The 13559-nt window shown below is 40.1% G+C and overlaps 2 protein-coding genes across 2 annotated transcripts in view; one reads left to right on the top strand and one right to left on the bottom strand.

Moving 5' to 3' along the window:
• HEATR1 (HEAT repeat containing 1) overlaps positions 1-12642 on the top strand; it is a 35931-nt gene extending 23289 nt beyond the window's left edge. Inside the window, exons 29-45 of the mRNA XM_054630763.2 lie at positions 610-738; positions 1974-2204; positions 2881-3007; positions 3310-3473; positions 4099-4145; positions 4812-4935; positions 5701-5841; positions 6057-6346; positions 7099-7249; positions 7762-7920; positions 8558-8692; positions 8950-9054; positions 9148-9316; positions 10026-10180; positions 10530-10688; positions 11953-12061; positions 12424-12642. Of these exons, the coding sequence (XP_054486738.2) occupies positions 610-738; positions 1974-2204; positions 2881-3007; positions 3310-3473; positions 4099-4145; positions 4812-4935; positions 5701-5841; positions 6057-6346; positions 7099-7249; positions 7762-7920; positions 8558-8692; positions 8950-9054; positions 9148-9316; positions 10026-10180; positions 10530-10688; positions 11953-12061; positions 12424-12512 (2484 nt within the window). The 3' untranslated portion in view covers positions 12513-12642. The remainder of the gene's footprint in view (positions 1-609; positions 739-1973; positions 2205-2880; positions 3008-3309; positions 3474-4098; positions 4146-4811; positions 4936-5700; positions 5842-6056; positions 6347-7098; positions 7250-7761; positions 7921-8557; positions 8693-8949; positions 9055-9147; positions 9317-10025; positions 10181-10529; positions 10689-11952; positions 12062-12423) is intronic.
• ACTN2 (actinin alpha 2) overlaps positions 1-13545 on the bottom strand; it is a 120840-nt gene extending 107295 nt beyond the window's left edge. The window contains exon 1 of the mRNA XM_077175571.1: positions 12771-13545. The gene's annotated coding sequence lies outside the window, so the exon portion shown is untranslated. The remainder of the gene's footprint in view (positions 1-12770) is intronic.
• Positions 13546-13559: the final 14 nt, after the last annotated feature.

Here is a 13559-nt window from a genome sequence, read left to right on the forward strand (position 1 = left end):
TAAAACTAAATGAAAAACATGTCCATAATTTATTGCTCTAAGTCCTGGCAAAATCTAGGAAACTAACTTTTGAGCTAGGTGACACCTCTAATCCAGCCTTCTTAAAATTGTTTACTGTCATTACAGTCTAGGCCCCAAAAAGCCAAAAATTGAAATTAGTATGGTTAGTTTACACTGTATGATTGTGGATATTGCAGATGTTTTACAGATACAAAAAAAAGGTGGTTGGGAAAATCACTGGAATCTGTGCCACACCCACATTTGTGCTTCTGCAGATTTCCTCATAGCTGGTTTTATATGTGTTCACCTGGCACTGAGTGGAAGGATACAAGGTGTTTTATCACACTAAACTCTCAATTTCCACTCTCTAATTACTTGCTTAGATGTGTGTCTTGGTTTCTAAATAATGTTTGGTACTCTACCAATCACACAGCAAGTAGCATTAAGGGACAATATGCATTTAAAACTCATTTAGGGAGATTTTGAAAGATAATCATGATTCTTTTTTTATTTTTGGGCTTTTTTTAATGGGAATCTAGTGTCATTTGTGGGAATGAGAAACATCTCAAGGTACAGCAGCAAGAACTAATTTCATCTGTTCTTTTCCAGGATAAAGTTCTTCACAACATTATGCCCATTTTTACATTCATGGGAGCAAATGTCCTGCGTCTGGATGATACCTACACTTTCCAAGTAATTAACAAGACAGTGCAGATGGTTATTCCTGCTCTTATACAGGTACATTTGTCTGTTTAATGAAAAGATTATTAATTAAGTAACTTTATTTAGAATATTGGTGGTAGAATAAATTCTCACCTACTCTAGGATTATTTTGATAGACAATAAATTGTATGTAATATAATGTAATTCAGACTCCTCTGTCTCTGACCAAGTTCATCAGAATGCTGCTTCTTTTCAGTTTTGAGTTTCTGCACTTTGTAAATGGTTTAACCAAAATTACCACAACTATACGTTGAGAGGTTGTGAAACATACTTTAAGTTCAAGCTTTTTGTCATAAAAATAGCAGGCAAGTTCAGTAGAGGAACCATTGGAAGGAAGAATCTGGTTATTAGTCCTATAATATGTCATGGTCATAGGAATAGTAGATGTGGTCTGAAAGAAGTGGAAGTGCTTTTATTCTTCCTGCTGGTGTTTGTAGGGCCTTTCTTGATTTTGCCTGGACCTCTTAGATAAATGACTATCAGCCAAAACTAAAATAGATCCTTGTTTTTCAAATCAACATTTTCTTCAGTCAGATTTCACTTGCACCTAAGAAATCTCGACTCTGGATCATAATTAGATTTAAACATGAAACACGATGAATAATGTCATTTAAAAATGAATTGAGGAAAAAATGGTTTTGATAATGGGCTGAAGATTTCCCAGACTACATTTAATTGTATGTGTACACATTTTTCATCCTTCTATATCTTCATCAGTTATAGTTCTCTTGTTATATAAAAAGAGAGACAAATTAATTTCTTTATTTTTTTCTTTAAAACCTTTCCTAGCAGCCCACACAAGTTTCTGTGACAAATTATTTGTTGCACACAATTATTTCATGTGGGAAGAGACTAATGTTACTTGAGACCGTGTAGCCCATGTATATTATTTTTCCTAGGCCCTTGAATCTAAGACCCTAACTCAGAGTTTTCTGAAGGACGTGGCTTTGCTTTCTCTTGAAAATGTCTTGTTTGTTTCAGCTGATGCCGAGTAGAGTTTTTCTTTTTTTTTTTTAATTCTTTTTTTTTTTCTTCCTTTTTTTAAATTTTATTTGAAGCATCTTCCTTTAACACTGCAAAGGAGCTGTATGATTACAAACTTTACTTGGGAACACTTATGTTTTCCTTGAGGTTATGCATTTGGCAGTGCTGTTGTCTGGCACTTAGAGCTTTCTCTCATTTTCTGAAGTTGCAAGAAAGGCCTTGCACCTACTGCAGTAACGTGTCTGAGCTGCTGTGTTTGTGCCCAGGCTGAAGACAGTGACTTGTCAGAGTCCTCGGGAAGCGTGGAGGAGGTGGTGATCAAGATCATTCGTGTGTTTGTGGATGCCCTGCCCCACGTGCCGGAGCACCGGCGCCTGCCCATCCTGTCCCAGCTGATCACTACAGTGGGAGTAGACAAATTCCTCTGGGTTCTCCTGGTGCTGCTCTTTGAGCAGTACGTGACCAAAACTGTGACAGCAACACCAAGCACAGACAAGGTTAGCAGGCTGAGGGGTCACCTTTTTCCCTGAGAGCCTGATCTCTTTTCTTCATGGTCTTGTCTTTAGGAAGGTTCCTAATAAGCCCCAGGTTATGCTGGAAAAGGTAGTGAGCTCTGGATTTGTGCTACAGCAGAACCTGATGGTGATGTTGGCTGTGACTTGTACTGCACATTCAATAGTGTTATGTCCTGGGGCCTGAACAATAGATTAGATCAGATTGTATAGCAATCCTTGATCTGAAGAGCTGATAATCTAATTATGTAGTGCTTCAGTAGTAATGAAGTTGGTTTTTTCCCTTCAGTTGTGTTTGTGAAACATGATACTGGTCTTTCTCTACAGACTAAGATGAAAACCCTATTAGGTTTTTGTGTAGGCAGGCCCTGAGATTAGGTGAAAGCATAGTTTATGGGGGAAACAGAAAGAATTATTAAAGGAACATTGGTGAGAAGATAGTCTTTGCTGCAGCAGTTTAATCTCTCTCTTTACCCTCTGGAGGTTTGTTCTCTCCAAGGGCTTGCTGCTTTTACCACTGGTGTTAATCCTGGAAATGTCCAGCTCAGCATGGCATTTTCACAAGCTCACTGAGGCATTTTCAAGTATTTTTATTAGTATTGATAGAGATATTATTTCCTAATCCTTGAAATATTTCTTTTTTTTCCTGAACCATAAACAGGATGCTGTTCTGGAAGCAGACACTGAATTTTGGATATCCATCTGCGGCGAATTTAATGTACGTTCTCAGTTCCAGAGCGTGATGAAGATAATCCAGTATCTGACAGAGCTGCCAGAGAATAAAGAAGGTAACCACAGAACAGACAGCAAATGCATATAAATCTTCTGAATATAAGAGAAAATGGGTAGTGGTTTTAAACTGAAAAGGGATAGATTCAGACTAGATATAAGGAAGAAACTTTTTACTCTGAGAGTGGTGAAGCACTGGAACAAGTGTCTCAGGGAGGTGGTGGGTGCCCCATCCCTGTCAGCGTTCAGGGCCAGGCTGGATGGGGCTTTGAACAACTGTAATTTTACTTTGTTTCTGTCATCAGAAATGAAATATCTTTTATTTTTGGATGCAAATTTGTTTTGTCAATGTCTTCAACAGATGATCCTGGGACAAAAAAGTTAACGTGTAAGACAAAGCCGAAAAATCAGGAGGGGCAGCTCTTTAATGTGGAGTCTCACTCCGACAAACAACTCCGGCATTTCAAATTCTTGTCAGTCTCCTTCATGTCACAACTTCTGTCCTCTCAGAGTTTTGTGAAAAAGGTAATAATGGCAGGTAATTTGCTTCTAGACTGATCACAGTAAGTGTTTGTGCCATATTGTAATAGCTGAGGTGTCATTTACTTTTTAGTATGACTTAATATTCAAGGGGGGGCATTGTCCAGTGTATCATGCTGACACCTTTATTGGCACAGTTTTGAAACCTCTCAGTAATGTTATTTATTTTAATAAGGCTTTTCCAGACAGTCTCCATTTATGTGACTAATGCATAGGTAACCAAGTGAAATTCTGGTCCCAGTGTATTCCCACTGGCTTTATGGAGCTTGGGATTTCACTCACAGCCTGTGTAACTCCAAATTCAGTGTGGGATTCATGCTGTTAATTGAAAAGACAAAATATTATGAATTTCAGACTCTGACTCTCGCAGGTAGACCCAGTTTTTCAGCTGAAAATCATCCACCAGCATGAAATGCATTTGCTAATGTGACTGCATTGCCCAAGGGTCTCAGATTTCCTTCTAGAATGATGGCTTAAGTACAAATGTAGGGACTCATAATTAGCACATTAGTGGACATTTGATTCAAAAAAAACAAATTTGTGAATTCTGGCATTTTAGTTTAATGAGAGGAGGTAAGTTTCATATTTTCATTCTTGCTTTTTAAACCAGATAGTTGAATATGAAGAACCAGAAGTGCTGCAGGAGTTGGAACAGAGGTATGCTTTAAATATGCCCTATCCTATTTTTAGCTTTTACTGCAACTCAGGAATATCTTTAAGTGTAGTGCCATTAGAATATCTTTTACTCTAATGATACTGTTTAAATGTCCTCTGTAACAAGCAGTATTTATTATGTACAAGTTACTTGGTTTTGGTTTGTTTTTTTCTTTTAATGGAATGTGAAACTTTTTATTTCTCAAAGATTGCTCTCCCCAATATGCACTCTTTTTCTCTATTTTTGATAGAGGTTATTTGCATGCTTGGCCATAACTGTCATGCTATTCATGTCTGAATCACTAAAGGAATTCCAGACTTTTAGCAAAATATATTGGTTCATTGGTAGAAAAAAAAATTAATCATTGTTCACAGGTGCCTCTGTATTGGTGTAATCAAAGATCATAGTTGTAGCCATTGTGCTGTAAAAGCCAGTGATAGGGAGATTGAGGGTTTCTTTTGCAGAGGCCTAACTTACATGTTTGTTCCAAGAGAAAAAGGGTGTAAGATTTATTTAAATGCTGTGTTCCATGAATGCTCATTTTCAAATTTTTCTGTTTAATTTCCTTGTATTTTTGTTGCCTTGTAAGATTTTATGCTTTCCAGTAATAACAATGGACTTCTTTAGTCTCCTTGTTACTTGCTGAAAGTTACTTCCTTTCTGTCTAGGCTGTTAGAAGAAGTTCTTCAGTACATAAACACTGTGGCATCTTCAGTGGAAGGAAATGTGGACAAGCCAACGGCCAAATTTTGGAGGGTTCTGCTTAGCAAGTGCTATGATATGCTGGATAAAGTAAGTCTCACTAGCCCCCATGTTAGCACTGGGACATTGCTGCTTTTGCTTGTTAATATGATTATAAACTTTGTAGGGTTTCTTGTTGCATTAGTACTACATTTCATTGGGTCTGCAGCCTGGTACATCAATGTTTAAACACAGCTAACAGCCTGAATAACTAGAGATAACAGCTTCTTAGGACAAGCAGAACAAAAATCAGGAATGCTTGTTTCCTCTAGTTTAATATTCTACTGGCTGTAAGCAGTCATTTCACTATGTCTGGTGGAGAAAAATGGCTCTTGGCAGCATTTCTCACTGTTAACTCACAAAATTATTAGCTAACGCTGTTGCATATTTCTACATGAAATTAAATCCTTACACTTTTCATCTTACTATTTTTTCTGATTAGAAATGTATTTGTAGAATTTGAGTGGCTATCTAGCTGGAAGTTTTCTGTAAAGCATATTCCAGTTTTCATTATGTACATGCAGAGGGCATTGGCAGAATTATTTTGGCTAAAGAGGGACAGAGCTCACGAGGGTAGACAAAAGGACTTGCTGAGGAAATCTCAGAGCTAGTGGATAATGGCTGCTTAGCAGCCAGTGAACACAGACTAGCTGGAACCTGCTTTATTGTTTTGCATGCCTCAGATACAGCATTGCTGGCTTGTCCCCTCTTCTTTGTTCTTGAAACCCATGAATTGAACAGAATCTTATCAGGAGGCTGCCATGTCACAGTGCATGCAAAAACATTTATGGTACTGTTTTGTTTGTTTTCTCGTAGGTCAATGCCTTACTGCCGACAGAAACCTTCATCCCTGTAATTGGGGGGCTGATGATGAATCAGCTGCCGTCGGTGAGACGCAAGGCCATGGACCTCCTGAACAACAAGGTGCAGCAGCGCACCAAGTGGCAGAAGAGCCAGGTGAGGCAAAGGGGTTAAACCCAGTTCCTTTAGCAAAAGTACCCAGAGAGAGATTGATGTGCAAGCGCTTGACCCCCTGTAAAGATGGCACATACCAGTGCCAAGCCTGGCAAGGGCTCTTGAGCAGTGACATGAAGGCTACCTGCCCACAGCTACCTTGCAGGTCCTGAGTTTCTCACTGAATGTCTGATGTGTGTGTTCTCCTGTCCTCTCAGATCCTGCAGCTCTTGGAGCTGGTTCCTGAGCTCATTGCCATTGTCAAGTGCAGAAGAAAGGAGGAAGAAGAGGAGCAAGCCATCAACAGGCAGACTGCTTTGTTCAGCCTCAAGCTGCTCTGCAAAGGTTTTGGCACAGAAAATCCAGCGCCATTTGTGCCTGTTCTGAAAACAGCCATTGATCTCATTTCTTCAGAGAAGGAAGAAAAAAATGTGATGGGAAGTGCTTTGCTCTGTATAGCTGAGGTCACCTGTACACTGAAAGCCCAAGCAATACCTCAGCTTCCAAGGTACTGTTGGGTTCTTCTTAACAGAACCAACTGCAGCAGGAATTAGTTATACCAAAATGCATTACTGAAGGAATGCTGATGAAAGCAGTCTGCCCCTGTGTGTGTTTTGTGCAGACAGGATTAAAAGTATTTCTAGTGCTTGAACGTGCTTTGTGGTCATAGAACTAAGAAACTAGTGGGAAAAATTGCAAGACTTTTATAATGCCCAGTAGAGTTCCTTATGGAGTCTGCTGCTGTCACTAGAGAGGCAACCTGTATGGCTTTAGAAAAATCAGACTATAGTTGGTATTTTTTCTGTAGAACAGATTGCATTTAAAAACATGAGAACAAGTACAGCTGAAAAACCTTCATGAAAAACTTTATTTTATTCTCCCTATCCAAGAAGAATCCAAGTATCTAACTTGTTCCTTGTAAAACTTTTTCATTTCTTTACAAATACAAGTCTCTTATTGTCATTAAATCTTTAAATTGAAGACAGGGCTTTGAGAAACCTAATAGAGTGAAAGGTGTTGATCTAGATGATCTTTAAAGATTTCTTCTGATCAAACCATTCTGTTAATCTAATATCTTTCATTAGCTTCAAAATAAAATATGACAGTGAGCCCAGAATACTGAGCTTTCTCGAATACACGTGTAAAAATTCTTGTGAAAATTGTCCTTGCAGGCTTAACAGATGGATTTATTGGATTGGAAACATACCTCCAAATGGTCAGTTATTTCACATTTCTCTGTTTATGTTTGGTTATTCACAGACTGATGCCAGCACTCTTGAAGACTTTAAAAAGTAAGAAGGAGCTGGTCTCCAATGAGATTTACCTGCTGAGTGCCATCACTGCTCTGCTAAAGGTTGCAGAAACACTGCCACACTTCCTTAGTCCTTACCTTTTGGAGTGCCTGTTGCAGGTGAGCTCTGTGACTCCTACAGGGGTGTAAAGGGGAGACAGGGCCTTCCCAGATCCCAGAAGAAGCTGTAGAGATTACTTTTTTTCTCTGAAACTGAAGTAAGAGTATGTGCCAACTTTGTGAAAGCTCATAACAACTCTTCTACTCACTTTCTTATGCAGGTAACTCAGATACAGAACCTAAAAGCATCTCCTTCTTCTCCCTCAGATAGGTTGTATTTTTCCTCTTTGAAAAGGGAGATGAATCACAATAAATCATTCTGTAATATTCAGTCTCCTCAAACTTGTATCTGACACTCTTGTTGGAATCATTCTAACCCTCTGCTGCTGACATGGGCATTTTTCAGTGTTTGTCTTCTGAAGACAGTGAGGCTTTGTACAGAGACCTTAGCATAAGGTGTTCCAAGTGGTGCAAACAGCAAAATTCCTGTCTGACATTTGAAGCAGACAACTACTATAAAGTAAGTTCTTAAGTTGCTAAGTAGGCCTAACTTTTGTTGGAATTCCTCACAGGTTGTCCGCTTGGAAAAGATTGTGGCCGAGTTCGGTCCCACTTCCCAGATCAGTGTCCGTGTAGCAGCACTGAAATCCATCCTAGCGACGAGGCTGGCACCCCGAATACTCCTGCCTGCGGTCACCAAGTGTTACAGTGAAGTGCTGCATACCCGCAAGGTAAGGGCTTTTTTCATCCTTCAGTACTGTGATAAAGAGGGAGGAAAAACAAACAAACAAGCAGGCCAAAATTTGGTTCAGCTGTGTCCTCTCCCAGCACTTTGGCCACCACCAGCCTGCTGGTGTTGTGGTTCAGCAATAGCTAAAACACCGCTGTGTAATCAGCATTGCTTTGGTCACAGATCTAAAGCACAGCACCACGTGAGCTGCTCTGAAGAGAACTAACTCCATCCCAGCCAAATATGCCATAGGCTTTATATTATGATCTCTGGGGTTTTCTGTACTGCTGCAGTGATTCAGGAAAGGTAGATCGGGAAGAGATCCAGCAGTTTAATGTCTTTTGCATGTTAAATGATGAATGCTTGGGAGATCATCCTATTCATAAAGAACTTCATTTATGTGCTAGGAATGTGAGTGAGTGAGAATTTTCTCCAGTATGGCAGAAGGTATGAAAATGTTTTTCAGGAATCCTACTAACTTAAGCCCCCAAAAGTACAGGGAAAAAGCTTATTTATTTTATCAACAATATTTCAGTGAGTAAATGCATGAAGTATATAAATCCAATTCCCTAGTTATGTTTTTCAATTACTGTCAATATCACAGTTGCCTTTGCATTGCTTTGCTTTTGTTTTGGCAGAACTGCCTTGGTCCTCTTATGAACATTTTGAAGGAGCACATTACTGGTATGGAGAAGGAGCACCTGATCTCCCATCAGCCTGAACTGACAGCATTTTTCATTAAAGTCTTGGACTTCCGAACAGAGCACGCCGAGGTAGCTTGATTGGGAGGATGAGCAGCAGCTGCACCTCTCTACATGCCAAGTGCATTACTTGTTTAAGAAAAGATTTGTAGATTCCGTTTTACACGTGCTCTGAAATTCTGGGTATCAGATATTCTGTTCCACATTGGTTTTATGGTGGAAAACATGGTAGTTAAGTATTTAGTCTGAAATAGACAAAATGAAAATGTGCTTTGAAAGCTCAAATTCTTGCATTTCAAACTTAGAATTATGTTTTCTGATTTTTCTAGGATGATTTAGAGGAAGTTGGTAAGATAGAGGCTTACATTATTGACTGTCTAATCAGTATGGTTATGAAACTTTCCGAGGCTTCTTTCAGGCCCCTCTTCTTCAAGGTAAGAAGTCTAAATATAATTCATCTGCATCAGCATGTTTGTGTTTTCCAGTGCACAGACACAGGAAACAGCTAATCTGCCTTTCACTTTCAGCTCTTTGATTGGTCCAAAACAGAGGCTACCCTAAGAGACAGGCTGCTGACATTCCACCGAATAGCAGACTGCATTGCAGACAAGCTCAAGGGGCTCTTCACCCTCTTTGCTGGTCACTTAGTGAAACCGTTTGCTGAGACACTGAACCAGGTCAACATTTCTAAAACTGGTAAGTTGTCAATTACTGGCTACAGAGAGGCTTAGTCTTGATTGCTGAGAGGCTAATTTTAATTGCAGAAATTTTAGTCTTACAGGATTTATTTCACAGCACACATAATTCATTTCTTTCTTTTTTCTTCCTGTGGTAAATGAGAAATCTTTCTCTGATGGAACCAAAGGGTGTTTTACATCCATGGGCATGGGGCTGCTATTACAATGTTGTGACCAAATGAAAATTTTCTGTGTCAGCCCCAGTGAGTTCCCTGACTATGAAATTGTATAGAAAGAGGGTTTATCTTTTTACTTTTTTCTTTTTCATTCATTGACTTCTCTTATATGTGGCCTGGTGTATCTATACTCCTCTGCTTTCTTGGGCAAAAATAGGTGTTGTTATTTTCTGTGGGAAATTTTGCCCATCCCAGTTGTAGTGACCTGAAGAAATTCTCCATAACCACAGGTATGGCCAAGCACTTCTGTAGCCACTGGCTATTCTCTTTTATTTCCCTCAGTAGCAGACCTGCTGGGGCAGTAGCTCAAAGGCAGATAATGTATCACATCCACTTGATTGTTCTGAGTGATAAGTACATAATTGCTATGGAGTACATCCTGTAGCTACATTGACAGACTAGCAATGTTTCTGTCCTGCAGTTTTGTGTGAAGTTTTGTGTTTTCATATCATATTGATGATACTTTTTTTCTTCTCCTTGACTCGTGTGTAGATGAAGCTTTCTTTGACTCAGACAATAACACAGAAAAGAGCTGTCTACTCTTGCAGTTCACCATGGACTGTCTGCACAAGCTCTTCCTTTTTGACACCCAGAAGTTCTTGAGTAAAGAAAGAGCAGAAACCTTGATGCAGCCTCTGGTCGATCAGGTATTGACAAACAATAGAAACAATTCATAGCTGATTTTTTTTTCCAAAGTTAACAAAAAAAATCAGACGTCAGTCCACTCCCTTAACAAAAAAGGGGGCACTAGTTCATCACTTTTGGGCCACAGACAGTATTGATTTCTTTGCCTAAGGCTCTGAATTACTGACTTTTTGTATCCTTTTTTTAAATGTCTTCATTCATTAAGGTTCATACATGTTTACTGAGCTCTTGCAGACCAGTGCACTCCCACTGATGAGCTTTGACTTAATTCTTGAGTACCTACAAGCCAAAGCTATAGAGCTTGTGTTTTTGGCTGGTTTATCTGAGACTGGATCTGTTTTACTTCCACAGCTAGAAAATGTGCTTGGAGGAGATGAGAAGTTCCAGGAAAGAGTGACAGCACACCTGATACCCTGCATAGCTCAGTTTTCAGTGGCAATGGCAGATGATTCTCTTTGGAAACCACTGAACTACCAGATCCTGCTGAAGACAAGGCACAGTTCTCCTAAGGTTGGGAGCCATCAGAATTTGAACTGGTTTTCTTTGTCGTGCTAGAAAATGGGAACAGTGCTCCCAAAATCAGAAGTGAATTAACCAAGTCATTGCTGAAATAGTAGCCTAAATTAAAATACTGGTGCTGTACAACAGTATTTCCAAGTTGTAGAGATGGGTGCAACATGCTCTTCTGCTCTTATAGAATATTAATCCCGATGTTTCCGGGTGTGGGGTGCCTGGCTTCGTCTAGCTTTTGCTGCTGGGCCAAAGGCGGCAGCTGTGGTGTTTTCACCTCAGAGACACCTTTGGCCAGCTGGGCGCTGCAGCTGGGCACTCGGAACAAATCCAGGCAAAGTAGGAACTCAGTTTACCTCTGGTGGAAAAGGTTCAGGCGACAGTGAAAACAGCGGATTCTATCATAGAGTCTTAATCCAGAGTTTTATTGCAGCATGGTAGACCTCTGAAACAGCTCCCAATAGAACCCTGGCCCCATGGTCTCATCCCCTTTTAAGCCCCGGGACAGGGGGAGGGAAGGGACAGGTGAGGGCCAACCAGGTGTGAGGAGGGGAAGGCTCAAGGGATACAGACGCTAGGACGGGCCAATGAACCCAGACCAGAGGAGCATCTTTTGAACTTCTGCCAACCACACGATGCCTTGCTGGAATGTTAAAATTGATGGACAGCTCTTAGCAGGAGGGCAAAAGGGGGATGGGAAAGGTTGGCACACCTGAGGGGTTGGGATAGGTGAAACAGGAAATCACACTGCAACATGCTCTAGCTGTAAGCAGTTAATATTCCATGTCTTTTGTGCTGTGAGGTTTGGGCTTTTTAAAGATTTGGTATGTGTTGTAATAAGAGATATTTGTTTGTGTAACGAAGACAGGGGCACTTTAGAGGGGTAATGGGAAGACAGTTATCAGCTTTCAGACCTGTTCAGAGTTTTGTCAAGATTCTCCTATTGGTTACAGAAATCAAGGGAGTGTACTTGGATTTTTCACAGTGCTGAGCTACGCCCTGATAGAGTGGAAGTGGCATTGTGACAGGAAGTTAAAATCCATTGTATCAAATAACTTCCAGCAACATTACCTGCTTCTTACAACCTGTTTTGTATTTGCCATTATGTTAACCAAGATGTTAGTATTCAAATTAGCTTAAAACTACTTCCCTTCAGTAATGAAAGATTATAATCTTCCACAATGAACGGAAGGAAGGCAGGGGTGGGGGAAAACAGGGAACTATACTGTCATGTTTGTTTCCTTACGTAATTGTTTTGGTTTAGGTCCGATTTGCCGCCCTGCTTGCTTTGATAGAAGTTGCACAAAAACTGAAGGAGAACTACCTGGTCCTGCTACCCGAATCTATTCCATTCTTAGCTGAGCTTATGGAAGGTAATGTTCTAAACTGGCATTAGTGACTCATTTCAGATTCAGACAAGCTCATTGTTGTAACTGCTATAAATCTTATGAATTTGTATACGGTAGCTTATACTGTGCAAAATGCAAACTAAAATGGATTATGTCAAACACTCATGAAGTTCAGTTAATTGTGGTGGCTTCTTCAGTGGTGTAGCCTTTGCACATCTCCCCATGTGCAAGTTTTAGATCACTGTTAGTAGAAGGAGTTTGCCTAGTTCAGTGACAAAATATTCCTGAATAATAATTTCAAATACGGTGTTTGAGGATGGTTCTAACCCTGATGCTGAAGCCTTCCTTGGGTAGCCTTGTAATTCCTTCTCAATTTCTTTTTCTAGATGAATGTGAAGAAGTTGAACAGCAATGTCAGAAGACAATTCAACAACTGGAAGTCATTTTGGGAGAACCACTCCAAAGCTACTTCTAATTTTATGCCCTTAATTTTCAAATTTTGTCTGAATTGTGTTAGCTTTACACATTCAGGTGTTACAGGCAAACTGTCATAACAGTTTTTATCAGAGACCAGATTTTAACTTTTTAATAAAATATTTTAAGAATCTGGCTTTATCATTTCTGGATGGACTGGGGACTTTTCTCATGACTTTTCCTTAACTGCTCTTTTCTTATCAGTGGGAAATTGGCACAGGCTATAAACAAATCCTGAATGACAACATGTGAGACTTACTGAATTCCACTGTGCTCAGGGCGTAGTTACTGTCCCAGTGGAGGGGCTGTCATGCTCCAAGCCTGGTCCTCACTGGACCAGTGCACTGCAATCCTGAAAAATCTGGTTTTTTTCTGTCATCTGTAGGGAAGTAAAAAGTATACCCACTGAAGATACTGAAAAATAAGTTACAAGAAACTATGATTCATGTAGAAACTAAATCTATTTTACAGTCTTTAAAGACTCCTACTGATTAGCTGAAGTTCAAGAATAAATTGCTTGCTATGATAATGGATTTACCCAAAAAATTGTTTTGCACCATGAGGTGCTGGTTCATTAAACTGGTACTAAGAAAGGCATTCAGACTCTGTAAAATAGGGTTTAAAATGCAACAGGGTAAAACTGGCACTATACAGAGGATAATGTTATATCCCATTGGGTGCTGGGAATGAGCCTCTGTCCAGGGTGCAGCATGACATGTAGGTCCCATATGTGGAAAGATTACCACATCAAGCTCTTACGGGATTTTCTTAAAACTGTCAATTGTGTCTGCTGTCAAACAAAAAGGCTATTCCCATGAGAACATCTGCTGAACTCTCAGCTAAAGGCAAGGACACACAAGTGGTGTTACTGCCATAAGGAGCTGCCTACCAGCTCTCGTGTTCCAATGAGTTTATGCTGCAGCCAAGGGGTCTGTACAGCACAGCACAGCACCACATTGCCCTGAGGGCCACCCCAGCACAGCTACAGCCCAGCCCCAGTGCCTGCTCAGGTTAACTGCTCTCTGCATTACTAATTCCTTGATGTAGA

The sequence above is a fragment of the Agelaius phoeniceus genome, chromosome 3 (genome assembly GCF_051311805.1).
Source record: "Agelaius phoeniceus isolate bAgePho1 chromosome 3, bAgePho1.hap1, whole genome shotgun sequence".
Lineage (NCBI taxonomy): Eukaryota > Metazoa > Chordata > Aves > Passeriformes > Icteridae > Agelaius > Agelaius phoeniceus.